Source organism: Phocoena sinus, chromosome 1 (assembly GCF_008692025.1).
Source record: "Phocoena sinus isolate mPhoSin1 chromosome 1, mPhoSin1.pri, whole genome shotgun sequence".
In the NCBI taxonomy this organism is placed as follows: Eukaryota; Metazoa; Chordata; class Mammalia; order Artiodactyla; family Phocoenidae; genus Phocoena; species Phocoena sinus.
The window spans coordinates 48572625-48589195 of record NC_045763.1 but is presented as its reverse complement, the minus strand read 5'-3'; the positions used below and the strand labels follow the sequence as shown (position 1 = coordinate 48589195).

Sequence of the window (16571 nt, the reverse complement as noted above, 5' to 3'; positions counted from 1 at the left end):
AAAAGAATGTGCTGTTGAATTTCTTGTAAAAAGTCAACTGCACTACTGAAAATGAAGGCCAAATTCAAAAATGCTATTTGGAGACAACACTGGGAATAGTAACTGAATAAAAGAAAGTCTAGCTAAAGTTTTACCCCTTCTGAAGGGAAGGTAAAGTCATATTCTTAAATGTCTGCTTATGTGAAGAACCCTGAACACACGTTTTTTTAAATTTATTGGAGTATAATTGATTCACAATGTTGTGTTAATTTCTACTGTACAGCAAGATGATTCCGTTATACATATATATACTTTCTTTTTCATATTCTTTTCCGTTATGGTTTATCACAGGATATTGAATATAGTTCCCTGTGCTATACAGTAGGACCTTGTTTATCCATTCTCTGTGTAATAGTTTGCATCTGCTAACCCCAAACTCCCCATCCTTCCCTCCCCCAACTCCCTTCCTTTGGCAACCACAAGTCTGCTGAACACACTTTTGACCTCGTTAATTCTCCTAAATATACTATAAAATAGGTATTTTAATCCCGCTTTCTCAGGGGGAAACTGAGGCTCAGAGATGTTGAGTAGCTTCCTCAGGGCTGTACAGCTGTTCAGAGCCGGGATCAAACCCAGGCAGGTGTGTGAAGGCGGGACTCACGCTGCTTCCCCTCTGCTTTTCCATCAAAGAGTCTGAGTAATTACAGCACAGCGCACACCAAACAAATATGACAACCTCCAGTTTTTCACGAATTAGAATTTTAGTCCTAATTTGAAATAAAAACATTACAGAAGCAGGAAAATTGTTAATGTATTTAAATAAGTGATTTTAATTTCCTTAATTTACTTAGTTGTGTGGTCTGTTATTCTGCCTTGGGCGTGCATTACTTATGTAACAAAAGTAAAACAGATTTTCCATTTCCATCAAATGCGCAGAATTCTAAATGACCAAAATATAACGTTAGCTCTACCAACAACTCGGTTTAAGCAGCCCTGTGGAGTAATAATCTGTTTCTATCCACTGGATCCGTCTGGGTTGGATTCAAGCGTGAGCTTGCACTTTGAGTCTTTGTTTAAAATCATTGCTTACGAAGTTTCTATCTTTAAACAGAAAAGTTGCATATCTGTCCTCAATGTCAGATTTTAAGGTACAACCTTGCAGTGTCTCAGTATTGTTACTGAACCAAACTTGGATCCGCTCACCGACGCAGTAAAGACAATCTACTGACACCAGGTTGTGGTGAAGGAAAGTGCCGAGTTTATTGCAGGACACCAAGCAAGGAGTCCAGGGCAGCTGGTGCTCAAAACACCTGAACTTCCCAATGGGTTTCAGGAAAGCATTTTTAAAGGCCAGGTGAGGGAGGGGAGTGGCGGGGATGTGATCAGCTCGTGCATAGTTCTCTGATTGATTAATCGTGTGGTAACAAGGTGGTGTCACAGTATCAATCCTTAGGCACCAGTGGGTCTCGGGGCTACATGTTCGTGGTCGTCAAGTAGTTAATTTCTTCAATTTGGTGGAGGTTTTAGCATCTGCAAAACAGCTCAGGAGATGTATATCAGATCCTATTATCTAGGTACTTTCAGAGGATATGGGGGAGGAGTCTGTCCAGGGAAGACCCCTCAGGGTCCTGCTCAGTTACAGTATGAGGCCAGAGGAAACCACTAACCAGTCATCCTATGAAGAGGGATCACCTTTGAAAATAAAATAGGCTTTTCAGTATAAGAGGTTCCTGATTTCAGAGTTAGCTACAGTTGGCAGGGCTCCTATTGTGCCCTGCGGGGGATTCTGCGGGGGCAGTCTAGTGTACTGGGAAGAACCAGTTTCAGCAAGCAGGGAACTCTGTCACCAACTACATTTGGCTGAGGGGTAATGGGCAAGACACTTGCCCTCTCTGAGACTCACTTTTCCCAATGATAAAATAGGGGAATAAGTTCTCCCTAAATCACATGTTGGCACGAGAATGAAACAAGATCACATGGAGACTGTAAAGAAGAGGCTTCATTCTGGTCACACACTGAATCCACAGCAATTAAGCCACCTCGTCAATTCCTTTCTTTCTCTGGGCCTCAGTTTACTCATCTGTAAAATGAGCAAATAAGACTGAAGAGTCTCTCGGGCATGGCCCTTTTCTGTTCTTTGCAACTAGTGCTTCATCATAGGACTGTTAGAGGAGATGCTGGCTTGCTTTACAGAGCAACAAGACTCTTGGAAATGGGGTGTGTGGGGGGGGGTGGGTGGTAACAGTTATAGAGCCAGGTCCCTGTGAATGGGCGCTTACATGCAGTATCTTATTATGTCTCACAGCAGCCCCAAGTCCCTTATATCATTATTTCCACTTTACAGATGAGGAAAGTGAGCCTCGCAAAGATAAGGTATCTTGCCCAGGGTCACAGAGCTAGCAAGAGGTAGAAGTCCCTACTCGTAGCCAGGTCTCTCTGACCTCTGGACACAAAATAAATCCAAGGCTCTTTTCAGCTTAGAATGTCTTTGATGCTGAGTTTTAAAAGTAGATTCTGTGTAGGTTTCAAGTCACTATCTAAAAATCACACTTGTTTTAACAGTTCTGATGCCCAGGATCTTCCCATCTGTCCATCATTAATACGTCCGCTGGGCCTCAGTTTGCTTAACAAGAGATAAGCTCGTGGGCCTAAAGATAAGGCTGGGCTCTTAGGGAGCTGCTATTGGGAGCCTCAGGGTTTTGTTAGGGCCTCCAAGTGTTCCATATCTATGCCTCCTGAGTAGATTGCAATGTTTCTTATACTTCAGCTTGATCAGGGTGGTCTCAGGTTTGATTTTATTTATCCTCTGTTTTCGGGAATGAGGGCCTAAGTTTTTAACTGTTTTGTGGCCTCAGGTGAGGTACCTCACTTTTGTATCTCGATTTCCTGGGCTACAAAATAGGGGTACTTCCGCCTGCCGATGCAGGGGACACGGGTTCGTGCCCCGGTCCGGGAAGATCCCACATGCTGCGGAGCGGCTGGGCCCGTGAGCCATGGCCGCTGAGCCTGCGCGTCCGGAGCCTGTGCTCCGCAACGGGAGAGGCCACAGCAGTGAGAGGCCCGCGTACCGCAAAAAACAAAAACAAAATAGGGGTACTGTATTCTCTGCTTCTAGAAGTGGTGTGAAGACGTAAAGCAACCAGGACAGCACTTGGTACATAGTAGGTTCTGTGTACATGTCAGTTCCTTTTACTTCCTAATGCCATCAATATCAGATGCTGCTCGAGACGTCTTACGATGATGTATTAAGTGAAGTAGAACATGACTTGCTCGCCTCATCTTGTCAGAGAGCCCCGTGGAAAGCTGCAACCTCCCTTGACTTTGCTATTTGTAACTCCAACACAAGGGAGGGAAAGACCCTTGAGTAAATGTCACCTCTCTTTGAGGCTCTGTAGTCTCATTCTCCAAACCGGATTAATAATAATAATAATTGTGTTTCTATTTGCATGCCTCAGAAAAAAGTATCAGTTGTCTATTGGAAACAACACAGAGCCTCACGGTACAGAGCGTTTTTACCCATCACTTAATTTTGACCCTTCCAGTAACTCCGTGAGATGAGAACAGTTGCGATGACTATCATTTTAAATGTAAGAAATTCAAGTCCTTCATACTTAAGTGATGGGCCCAAGGCCAGAGCCTCTGATTCTAAACCCCGTGTTCTTTCATACATTAACAAGCTTCCAGCATAAGCGAAATCACAGCTCACCAAGGGCACATTCTCCAAGTTTGTTCATTCAAAAATCATTTTTAATCACCCAAGATGTCACATATTGTTATTTTAAAATGATATGTCTCTAATCCTACGTCACCCAGCTCTTAACCTGTCTGTCCATCCTGTTAATATGTTGCTGCACTAAAAGTGTCTTCTGTATGGATGGTCCTTAATGTATAGCTTTTGGACTAATTTCATTCGTTCATTCAAAAAGTAATTATGTATGGAGCACCTAGCCTGTGCCAGGTACATGAGGATGTAATAGCAACCACAGCCAGGTCCCCACCTTCAAGGTGTTTGTAGGTAACTCCTTGGGTACTCATGACAACCAGATGAGGAAACTGAGGTTCAGAGAGCAAAGTGACCTCTCCAGGGTCACACAGCCTGTGGCAGAGCCAGGATTAGGAGCCAGACCTCCTGCCTCCTTTTGGTCCAGAACTGCTATCACTCTGCACACCATCATGTTACTGAAATGGTCTACAGACGGGATGGACCAGCCGGGGGAGATGAGAATCAGGACCCAGGCACTTTCTGGCCTTCATCCTTTTAGCGCTTCTTCTAGCGTTCTGTCCTCAGCACACATGTGGTAAATGTTTGATGCTTAGAAGTTTCTTGTTTAAACTCCATTTACAGATGGGGAAACAAGGATAATAATATAACCGCCCTGCCCTCAGCAAGCTTATAGATCAGTCGGAATTCAGAGTGACCGGGAAGCTGCAATGTGGTTTGACAGCTCCTTTATAAGATAAAGCACATTTTACACCCTCCTTCAGTAGCCTGATGACTTTCCCATCTCCCCCCAGCAAGTCAAGGAGCGCCGATAAATCAGGGGCCGTATTCATCTTGTTCGCCACCACTGTCCTGGGTAAAGCACAGTGCGTGACACTTAATAGGTTCTTGGTAACTTATTTCTTAATGAAGGGATGCACCAGAGGTTACAAGAGTACAGAGGAAGGCTCAAATCGGTACTAGAGAGTCAGACAAGTCTCCCAAGAAGATATCCCGGCAGAAATAAATCTTAAAGGAAAAACAGGCAGATTGGTATCTCACCCATGGGACAACCAAGCAGAAAAGCTTTTTTCAATTATGCACAGTTTGGGTTTCGCCATCCCACTGCTTCTCCTCCATTTGCAGGCATAATTGAGAGTCAGCTGTGGTTCAACTTGCTAAGTGCCCATAGTGAGCAGTGAATTACAGGGAATAGAAAAACACTGTTTGTTTTGCTCAGGCAGGGGTGAGCTAGTAAAAAATAAAAGTGAGAGCTGGTAATTTATTGGCCCTCGTTAACAAGGACTCTGTAGGCATTCTTAGAGTATTCCTTTTAGACAGAGCTCACTTATCAGGAGCAAAGTAAGGTTTGCAGAAGTGGCTCTGAAAGTACATCTTTTGCGCAGCCATGCTCACTCAGAGTCATGTTTTTCACAAGAATATGCACGAGCTTCTGGGAGTGTAGGATGTGATGTCAGAGGCAAAGAGGCACCTGAAACTGCTGTGGGAATGGTGGGGACAGGGGTGGGCAAAGGCAGACCGCCCAGGCTTAAGCTCCTGGCTCTCTGTTCACGGACTGAGGGACCCCCTCCAGGGCCCCTTTTCCTCTTCTGCAGCATGGGGACAGTTGTCATCCTCACCTGATAAGACAGAATGAGAATGTATGTAAACACAAATGTCTGGCGTGATGCCTGGCACACAGAAAGTGCCCTAGCAGTGTTAGCTCGTACTGTTCGTGATAAATGTCGTGTTCCATAGCCAGAATGAGCTACATTTGAATCTGATCACTTACAAGCTTTGAAGCTTTGGGCAAATTTCCCGAACAACTCTGAGCCTCACTCTGTACTACGTAAAGTGGAGATGAGAATAACAACTTCTTAGGGTTATTGTAAGGATTTTAAGGTAAACGAGAGTGAAAATGACAAAGGGACTCAAGGAATAAGCTCAAATTCTTACTTATCTTAAGAAGAATGGTGTGGTTAGCTGGTCCCAGCCTAAAAGATACTTTGTCTTTTTCTTCACTGTTCTCTACAATTCTCAATGGTACACTTACCCAGCAGACACCTACCGAATGCCTACTGGCTGTTAGCACTGTGCTTGCTTTTAAGGGGCTCTCTGTCTGATGGAAAGAAAGACAGGTTATCAGACATTTAGAAAACCACTGCTGGCTCTTACCTCCCATGGAGGTTTGCGTTAAGCTTTGCTAGTTCCTGAGGATGAGCTAGTGATTGCTTTCCAACTGGAATGTTTCAGAGCAAGGCCCCTGATTGACTGATTTGAAAAGTATCTCACGCATCCACAGTTATTCATATGTATTTAGATACATATTTACATAAGGTATCAATGGTAAAGGAGATTATCATTCTAACACTTTACAGTATGATGGTACCTAATAGTTTTTGATTATTTACTCTCTTTTCTCTTGGATCCTCTCAGTAACCTGAGCGAGTAGCAGAGTCGGTAGCTCCAGTTTATAATGGTGAAGCTCAGAGGAGCTAAGTGACCTGCTTGGGGCTTGATAGTTACCACGTGGCCCAATAAGACCAGATGGATGAGGAAGAGAAGAGAGGGAGGGAAGAAGTTACAGATAAGTGTTAAAAATCATCAGAGGGCTTCCCTGGTAGCGGGAGTAGAGTCCGCCTGCCGATGCAGGGGACACGGGTTCGTGCCCCGGTCCGGGAAGATCCCACATGCTGCGGAGCGGCTGGGCCCGTGAGCCATGGCCGCTGAGCCTGCGCATCCGGAGCCTGTGCTCCGCGACGGGAGAGGCCACAACAGTGAGGCGCCTGCGTACCGCAAAAAAAAAAAAAAAACAACAAAAAAAATCAGTGATATTCTGGATTCTCGCTCACGCTTTTCCTGCCATTGATGGGCCCTTTTCTTGAGCAGAAACCTTTGATGATTATCAGATGGTTTGTACATGATCCCAACAGAAGCTGTACTTTGTCCTAGGACCTTGATATTTACTGTATTTTAAATACCCTGCATCTCAAATCAGCATGGACTAGTTCAAGCTCCACTGCAAACTGTTTTTAATCACTTTAGGCAACTCCTAGCACCTCCCTGGGCCTCATTTTTGTCTTCGGTGAGATGAGGGTTATTTTTTCCACCCCGTGATCTCTGAGGTCTCTGCGTTTTGCCTCCTATTCTGTGGTTCTGTGAGGAGCCCCATGGCAGACGCTTGTGGAATGATTCACATCCCCCCTCTCCTCCTCCAGTTTTCCTGAGAGAAGGAGCCTCACCCACAGCTTTCATGATCCCAGCAGCCCCTTCTTCTGGAAGTTGGGCCCCTCAGGGGCCGTGCTCACACATACTTAGCCATTGGAGGGGAAGCCTGGTTGCTTGGTTCTCGGAAAGCGTAGCACCAGAGTGTTTTGACTGTGTCACATTTGGTTTTTCCATAGGTTCCCACCAGCCAAAAGAAAGAAGGTGTTTATGATGTGCCAAAAAGTCAACCTGTAAGTGTAAGTATATCTCCTCCCTTCTGCTGGGTTCCCACGACCAGCTTTATGTTGACGCTATGTCTACAGTCCAAGGAAGGGAGCCGCCCTTCTGGATACGTGTCCCAACCTGTATGACTTTGCTGGGGAGCTCCTCAGTGGGTCAGGGGGAAGGGGGCAGGAGGCGGAAATGATGGGGGTCAAGGAGGGGGTGCCAGTCTGCATGAAGGTCTGGCCCCATGAGTGGAAATGAGTTGAATCATGCAAACTACTGTGTCCAAGGGATTCAGAGTCTCAGGTGTTTTATGGAAAAAGTCTCCAGCCAAAGACTTCATTATATCTGGTCAAGCAGGGGGCAGTTCTTGGTTCTAGGAAGAGAGTTGCCCACCCAGTTTGAAAGTGGTCGAGAAGCTTCAGAGGGTCAGAGGGAGGGCTGGCCAAAGCCTTTGGAGTGTATAAGGGTCCAGCCAGTGGGCAGCACACTGTAGCAGGTATCGTGGGCTCGCAGAGAACCCAGAGAGCCCACTATATACCTGCACCCCATCTGCTAGTGGGACTCCTGGAAATCTGAGACACAAAGGAAAATCCTCAGCTCTGTGCCGCTGCTGGGCTCAGAACCATATTTAAGGCCTTCAGCTGGCACTCAGAAGGCACCCCCCACATAATCCAGGCAGCCCTGGGGAGCCAGTACAGACTCTTGAGCAGGGGGACATGTGACTTTGCCACAGATAATGTAAGAAGAACTGGGGCGTTTAGTCACTGTTGATCTCATTCAACAATGGGTGGAAAGAGCGTGGGCTTTGAAGTCATGCTGACCCTCAAGAATCCCAGCTCTGGTCCTAACAGAGCTGTTAGGAGGCTAAGTGACCTTATCTGGACCATTGTTATCAGTTGTGGACCCCATACTGTGAGAGACATAAAGACAATCCCACATGTTTCAAGATGAGATTAATAATAACGTTTAAAACCCCATCCCATGAGGGGCAGCTAAAGGGCCTGGAGATGTTTGGCCTGGAGAAAGGAAACCATAAATATGGAGATGGGCGTCCACAGGGCCATTAAATGGAAGGGGGATTATACTGCTCTGTATCAGCCAACTCTTGGAACCAAGACCAGTAGGTGGCACTACGAGAAAGCCAGCTCGAACTCCGAGTGAGGGTGACCTGCTGACAGTCAGAGCTGCTCCGGGGTGGAATTCTGGCACCTAAGGGAGTGAGCTCCCTGTCACTGGAGCTGTACTAGCAGAGCCTTGGAGACCACCTGTCAGAAAGATTATGGGGCGGAGGCAGGGAGCAGGGATTCAAACATTGAATGGCTGGAGGGGCAAGACGAGCCTTTGCTGCGCCTTCCTGATTTGAGCTTCTGGATCCCCCAGTTGGGAGTCTTTCTGGTCCCTTCTGACCCTCCCCTGCCCCTGCTCCCCTTTTTCCTAGTGAACTTTCTCTCGGATCCGTGTCCATTTCTCTACCCCACTCTGCCAATACCTTGAAACGACCATATCCCACCTAAATACTGCTTCCAAAACCCCAATGCACATTCGTTTTACTGAAAAGACATGTCTGAATACCAGCCCTTTAAAAAACCCCGAGCCTAGAAACGGAGTAGGAGGCATGCAGCGTGGTGCCGCTCAGGGAAAGAGCAGTTTTTCTCCCCGAGCCCTTTGCGTTTAATCAAGCCTCCGTGTCACGGAGACACCGGTCTGCGCTTCGAGTTTCAGTTAGGTCCAGCCCCTATCACACAGCTCCCTGCAATTCAGTGTGTACCTAAATTGCCTCACTTGCCCCTAACAGGCTTAGATACATGAGGAAACATGCTCCATTTGCCGCCTTGGTTTTGCGAAGTCATTAACCCATCTGGCCACACCACCTCCATGCTTAATAGCTCCGAAAAAAAAAAACAAACTTCAGACTCCTCAGCCTGACGTACCGGCACTCGGGTCCCAGCCTCTCTGTATCTCTGACCTGCCCCCTCCTGGTCCAGCTCGACGGAACTCTACAGTTTCCTGGGGGAGTCACGCCTTCCCCCAACATCCTAGCTTAGTGTCAAGCATCGTGTTTTGGGGAGACTTTCTCATTCTTCCAGGAATACCTCTGACCACACAGTGTTGGAATTCTTCTTCTTCCTCATTCCTTCCAGGAGCTTCCTGAGGTCCTTGTGTTACCAGGAGCAAGCCCGGGTCTGGTTCACAGCTGCTCTAGGAATAGTATATATGTATTATATATAATCATATATAATAAATATATGAATGACTCTGCCCCGTAGAAGGAATTTATGATAATCCCTGCTACTTTTTTTAATGGGAATTCCCTGTTATTCTGATTCCAAAATAGTCATTAACGATACATACCGAGGTTTTCCTTGGAAAATATCGGAGCGGCCTGAATGGCCCGCAGTGGCTCCCAACCCACTCTTCCATAAAGCCCTAGAAGCATCTGATGGTGATGATGGCTTTTCCATGAACTACCTGAGTATTAATAAAAGCCTATGAGAGGCAGGAAGTAAAAAGCACAATTTCAAGTTAGAGGCAGATGGACGCCGCTAGAATCTTAGTTCCTGTTCTTACTGCCTGTGGGACATCTGATACGTCTCCTTGCCCCTCTGAGTCTCAGTGTTCTCATCTTCCAAAAGGGGTTTTGGAACCTAACTTGCAAGATGATTTGAGGAGATAATAGTCGATGTATTGGAAAGTTTGTCCCACTTGCCTAAACCTCCCAGAGGTGCTTTACATACCCCACGTCCCCCGCTGCTCTGACATCTCCCTGTGTTCCAGGTTCCCCTCCGGAAGCCCTGCCTCTCTGCTGAGCGTACCTTCCCTAGGATACCTCTGTGCCCCGAAAATCCCTGCCATGTTGTCACTATTTGCTCCCTCACCACCTGCTCCTTACCCAGAAAGACAAACCAAAGACAACCAAAGTAGGCCATGTTAGGCAGATTCCAGGGAGTTTGGGTCTCCCACAAGTTTCCCACAAGAAGGGAGACTGCCCAATGGCCTATTGGTCTAGGGACCACCTGGTTTCTTCTTCCTTGGGACGGGTCTGCGTGGAGTCCTAATAAGGGACTCAGCTTGGGGCTGTGGTTGGGGAAAGCCACCAACCAGCCCCAAAAGAAATGGCCACTGGGTCTTCAGAGTCAGATCTGGGTATGGCTCTCATCCTGGCTCCTGGCCACCTACTAAGGATCCTTGAGTAGCTTTTTGCATCTCTAAGCCTCAATGTCCTCATCTGTAAAAAGAAAGTAATGCCTACCTTGTAGCTTTGTTTAGAAGATTAAAGGAAACATTTATGTAAAACTCTTACGGGGATATGGAGTAGATTAAATGCAAACATTTCCATTTGTTGCTCTAACAAGCTGGGTACCAGCCAACAGTTCTCACCGAGATGGGGATCGCCAAGTATTCTAGGTGATGATGCACCTCCTCTGGGAAGCCTTTCTTACCCCAGAGTAATCAGCCCTTCTGGGATACCTCTGTCCTTCTCTTTGCAATGATCATAAAGGATTTTTTTCTCTTAATGTATCCATGTGAGCCATTGGACTTCGGGGTTAATGATAGCCCTGTGTAGTTTTTGCCTAAAGACTAAATGAGCTTATGTATGTGAATCAGCCCAGTGCTTGGTGCACAGTAAGGATTCAATAGCTGTGAGCTATTATTCTATTTGTTTTCCTTACTTTTCTGCGAGCTCCTTGAGGACAGGAATCACTTTTAATCATCACTATCCCTAAGGTAACTCTTCTTGGGATTTCTGATCTCTTTGAGATTTTGCTGGTAGACTCTTTCCCCAGAAAGAAACATGTGTGCACATGTAAATTTTTGTAGTCCTTGAAACCGATGGGATCCCTTGATCTCAGCTCTAGAACCTCTGTCTAGACCTCTGTCTAGACCTCTGTCTGTCTAGTGGCTCGTCATCACTGTTCCATGGTCAGAGATATCCTCAGTAAGGTGGCAAATTTGATGTATTGGGGATTTCAGAGTTTTAGGGCAGCAGAAGTTAGAATTCACTGTGTTTGTTATATCGTTCTTACCCACCTCAGTGCATCAACTTATGGGAGCAAAGTTTTGTTTCGATTAGCTGGGCCCCAGGTCTAGGCAGAAAGCCAATTCCATGTCTTCACTCCCTCACATTTACTTATCCCTGTGGTAGTTTTACATCCCCCTTGTCCCATGACCATAAGATGCTCAGATGTACTGACCCTTTTCTTGTTCTGTTTTCTCAAATAACACGTTAGGATGCTTTTGTTTGCTTATTTTACTTTGCACCTGTAATAGCCCCTTCTTCCGGCAGATTTGTCCTTAAGGTCATGCTTTGCTCCCCTCCACCATTTCCTGGGAACTCTAAGCCCAGATAAGGATTAATCCCACTCACTCCTAGAAATATACATTTCATCCCTTCCTGGTCCAGGCAGTCAAAAGCTTTGCATGGGGGCTAATCGTTCCTGTATCTTAAATATGTGAGTCTATTTCTATGTCAGGATCTCTGAAATCCAGTGGCATAAATGCTTGCTGACAGGAGATGTTGGATGGCTAGAGTTAGGAAGGTTTCAGGAAAGAGGGTACAACTTGGGCAAAGCCTTGAAGGATGAGCAGGATTCGAACAGGCAGATGAGGCATGGAAGCACTTCTGGGCAGATCACTGGGGTCCTGGCTCCTGAGTCCATACTGCCTTTACTTAGCAGTACTCAGACCTGGTTAATTTCTCATCCATTTCTCATCAATTTCCCTCTCAAAGACGTTGGGGGAAGACAGGTAGTCTCCCTTTCTGCCAGCTGACTGACCATGCTGTCATGTTCTTTAGACAAATACCCTGGCCTCTTTGGGAATGTCAAAAATGCACATTCCTAAGTGGGGAAGAAAGTGTCTGCATTCATTATTTAGTGCTTTTTGCACTCTGTTAGCCTTTGGACATGATCTAGTTCCACAGCGGGGCATTCACAGGCTGCTGAAGGGCCCGTTTCAGACCCTTTTATGCCCCACGGCACTGAACTTGGTTGAGACTTACCGTGAAGGTCACACTGTTTCAACGACACAGGCCTAAATCTTAGTATGACTTATGCCATTTTTGCATGAGAAATACTCTGCGCTTTTCTTCTCCCCTCCGCTTTCGCCCTCATGTAATATTCTTTCAGCTGTAAAAGATCTTTAATCCTTCACCTTTTAAATTGCCCAGTTTAAAAGCCTTTTATGTAGTTGTATTAGGCATGAAAGACTTTCTAATTATTGGTAATAATGAACCAGTGAATTCTAGCTGAACTTTTCCTGGCCTTCAACAGAGAGATTCTGAAAAGTTTGGCATCGTGGTAAATAGGAAGGACACAGATTGTCAAATGGATACGTTGACCTCAACATTAATTTCTTTTTGGTGAAACACGGATTCAGAAATTGAAAGGAATGATCAGACCTCCCTGAGGTTCTTTCCTCCCTTTGTCAATCACTTCGACTTCCTGAGACTTTTTTTCGCTGGGCTGCAGAGCGGAATGGATGACCATCCACTACCAACATCTCAGGCCTTTCGGGAGACTCATGCGGCAATGTGAAAGCATTTCCTGTGATAGTGAGGGGTCGCTTTTATGAGATGCTGTGGAAGTAAAGATTGAGGGATGGGATGTATTAGTTGCTTCTGTTTATGTGCTGTCCTATGATTAAGAGAAAGGCTCAAGTTTAATGACAAGGGAGGGCAAAACTGGGCTCAAGATGAGAAAGAAATTTCAGGCCATCTGAGCTGATTTTCAGAAGAAGGGACAGCCTCTCAGAGTAGCGAGCTCTATGCCCCTAGAAGTAGTTAAGCAGCAGATAAATGGTTCTATAAGGGAATGCTTGTATTGTAAAGGTGACTACAGTGGTGGACCTCAGAATCGTTCATCTCCTCTGGCACTCCATTTGCCCCTATGTACTTAACTCATCGTCTTGCTGCCAGTAGCTCAGCTGCCAAGCCGTGTATCCCACAGGCCCCGTTCGTATCTTCATTTATTATCACCTGGCTTTAAAGGAGCACACCTTGAAGTGCCCAGCAATAAGTTGTGGGCTGGCCCTGTGAAGTTAGTGCCCTGGATGGGAAGAAGTTTACCAAGTATTATAATCAAGTCAAATCACTGAGCAAGCATTGGGCACAGAGTAGGTGCTTAAAAAATTGTTCCTCCTTAGTGTCCTTCTAGAGAGCTTGAAATCAGGGCTCTAGATCTGAAAGGAGCCAGGCTGGGAGAAACTGGTAAACATCCGGATGATTGGATATGAAGTCCGGGCCTCCATTCAGTTTCTTCCTTTGTTTTATGATGCCAGGACAGTAGCCATAGGTACCGTATCTAAAGCTAACGTAGCTGTGGAAAAAAGCAGGCAGACCCCACTGAGCATCTGCTCTGTGCCGCGGACAGCCTAGGCTCTGGTCTCGGCTTATCTCCTTCAGTAATTACAACCCTGCGAGGAGGTAGCTGTCATTTACACATAAGGAGTCTGAGGCTTCGAGAGGTCACGTAACTTACCCACGATCACAGAGTCAGAATTTGAACCCTACATTGTTTTGACTCAGGCACCCACACAATTTCCACTAAAATATACTGCCTTTAGAATTAAAGAAAATGCAAAGTCCTCCATCTCCTGGTCAGAATCACCTTACCCTCACCTGTTCAGAATTAGTACTCAGGCTTCAGTTCCCATCTCCCATTACTCATTGGTTTTGAGCACTTAGAGCTCCGGAGGCCCAACACTCCCTGCCTGGCTGTGAACACCTCTCTCGACCTCTGGACTGAATTCTATGAGGGCGTGGCCATGTCTAAGCCATTTCTGAACCCTCACTCTGCCTGGCACACTTTCTTCATCCCGATGTTGAAAAGATATTTTTGAACGTTAAGGAGCACATCTCAATGAAAGCCACCCACCTCTGAAGCTCAGAAAGCTGTCCGTTTTGCCACCCCTTCCCCCAACCCTCCAAACTCCTTGGTGTTTTTCTACAAGACCCCTGTCCCCCTACAATCAGCATCTGCTTGGTTTCCCTTGCCCTAGATTTATTTCTATTTCTCTGCTGCAAATGTAGGAAGAGGCAATCCATTCACGTGAAGGATTTCAAGAATTCTCTGGACAGCTCTTCCCTACACCCCCGTCCCCCATCGTTCATGGCAAATAAAATTTCATTCACAATTTAGCGGTTAGTTTTTCCTTTAGTTTGAAATCTGGATCAAGATGTTGCGTAATTGGCTGAAATCTAGTCTGAGCATTTGTCAATTTCACTTCCTCCTTAAGCGCCACCTGGTAGGGAGATTATAATGATCACAACACAGTTAACATAGGTGTCGCAAGGGAGGATATCATCCCGAAGTGAGGGAAAGGAATCTGAATCTGTGTATTCCCACAAATGAAAGAGAAGCTTGCCTCTTCTGATGTTTCTTGGGTGGACTTTCTTTTAGCTGTACTTAAAAATTTTTCCTGGGATAGAATCCTACATTTCTAGAATCTTAGAGTTAATAGGAACATTAAGAGCTGCTATCTAGTTTAGCCTTCCCACCAAAACAAGAATCCCCCAAGGTTTGTGATAAGTGCAGACGAACATCTCTGACTCTTGGGTTTCAATTCACATACCTGCAGTGACGGACCTTCATTACTTTTGTAATCCCGGCCATCTGATTGCTACAAAGCCCTTCTTTCTTTCTTTATTTTTTGGAGTTCCTTACAACTTCTATTCACTTATTTATTCATTCACTCATCCATTTAGCAAATATTTACTAAGAGCCTCCTACCTGCCAGACAGTGTGCTATTCCCTAGAGATATAAAGATGAACAAGACCAGCTGCTTAAGAATCTTAATGGTCTCAGGAAGAAGATAGACATGTAAGAACAATTACAATCAACATAATCAAGGTTGTGAAAGGCTGTGTCCAAGATGCTATGGGAGCAGAGCGGATGGGGCAGTAAACTTTGCCTGAGTGGGTTCAGTGAGGTCTTCACCCAAGGGATAGAGTTTAGGTGTAATCCTAAAAGATGGTGGGAGTTTGGCACTGGAGAACGGGTGGAACAGTATTCAGGAAGAGGGAACCGAATGCTTAAAAGCACTGAAATGTGGAAAAGCCTCACTTATCCCAGGGACTGATGAGCAGTCTGGGATGGCAGGACCACAGGATGCCTTCATGGGAAAGGAGACAAGGATACCAAGGGAAGCCGGCCCCAGGGAGCAAAGGGCCTGAAATGTGGTGCTGAGAAGCTGGGACTTGTTGGGAGACCACTGTTGCTTTCAGGTGGTGGAGTGACACTGTTGGGGTTGTATTTTTCAACATCACTCTGGTGGCCTGCGGCAGGTGGCTTGGCAGGTGGGGAGGAGACCGTTATGTAGCTAGCGGAGTTACCTATGTGTCTCTGTCAGGAAAACAGAACCCACACCAGGCAATTTAATAAAGGGAAAGAACATGCGGAACTAGTTACCAAGGTCTTAGAAAAGCTGAAAAGCCAGATGGGAAACAGTGGGCCAACCCAGATGAGTCACAGTTGGAAGTTACTACTAGAGTGATCCCTAGCACTAAAAGGACAAAGGAAGGCAATGGTGTTGGCAGAGCCCAGGAGCTGGGGCTGCCATCAGGCACTGAGACCACAGAGGGAGCTGCCTGGTGGGAGCCGAGACCACAGTGAAAGGGGCTGTCTGGTGGAAACCATGGAGAGACGATCGCGGCCATGTTTGCCCAGAGTAGGTGCTCAGTACTTCGTAGGCAACATGGGATGGCACTTAAAAGTGTGAGCCTTGAAGACTGACTACTTAGGCTTGAAAAGTTTCTCCCTCCATTACCAGCTACGTAACCTTGGGTGGGTTATTTAAACTTCTCTGAGTCTCCGTGTGTTCGCTTATAACATGAGGATGATGACCGTTGTACCTACCTCATGGAGTTCTTTTGAGGACTTGAATAAGGTAACGCATGGAAAACATTTAGAACAGCCCCTGACATATAGTAAGTACCCAGTAAGTGTTAGCCATAGTCATTATTATGAGCTATTCTATGAACGAAGGACTGTACCAAGTATTTCAAGAAATATGACGATGAGTGAGACCTGGCTCAACCTCTAGGGTGCTTTTAGTGTCCCTAGGGGCAGTAAGGAGCCGGAGTACCTTCAGTTCTCCCTGCCCGAGCAGTAATGCCAACAAGATCAAGTTTAACAGGGGAGGGGGCTGAACCTGCAGGGGAGTGCCAGGGCTGTGGGGTGAAGATAACAAACAACTGTGACTACCAAATGTTGAGCACCACCAAGCCAGGGCCTGTGGAAGGCACTTAACGCCCTGCGTCAAGACATTTCCAAATAACCCTAAGATGTAGGTCTCTTCTCTACTATACAGGCTACTGAAGATAAGAGAAGTGAAATCAGCACGGCCAGAAGAGGCATCACTAAGAATCTAATCCAGCTCTCTCTGACCCTGAAGCTAGGGTGACCTAGTTCATCATCCAGACTGGGTCGCTTTTGAAATGGAATGGGGGCCGGGTGCTAT

The 16571-nt window shown here is 46.1% G+C and overlaps 1 protein-coding gene across 6 annotated transcripts in view; it reads left to right on the top strand.

Moving 5' to 3' along the window:
• Positions 1-16571, top strand: part of DAB1 (DAB adaptor protein 1) — a 419471-nt gene that overhangs the window by 351294 nt on the left and 51606 nt on the right. For 5 of the 6 annotated variants that reach the window (XM_032607180.1, XM_032607160.1, XM_032607170.1 and 2 more), the window contains exon 7: positions 7084-7143. In XM_032607180.1, the coding sequence (XP_032463071.1) occupies positions 7084-7143 (60 nt within the window). The remainder of the gene's footprint in view (positions 1-7083; positions 7144-16571) is intronic. The other variant, XM_032607142.1, reaches the window with a different exon arrangement.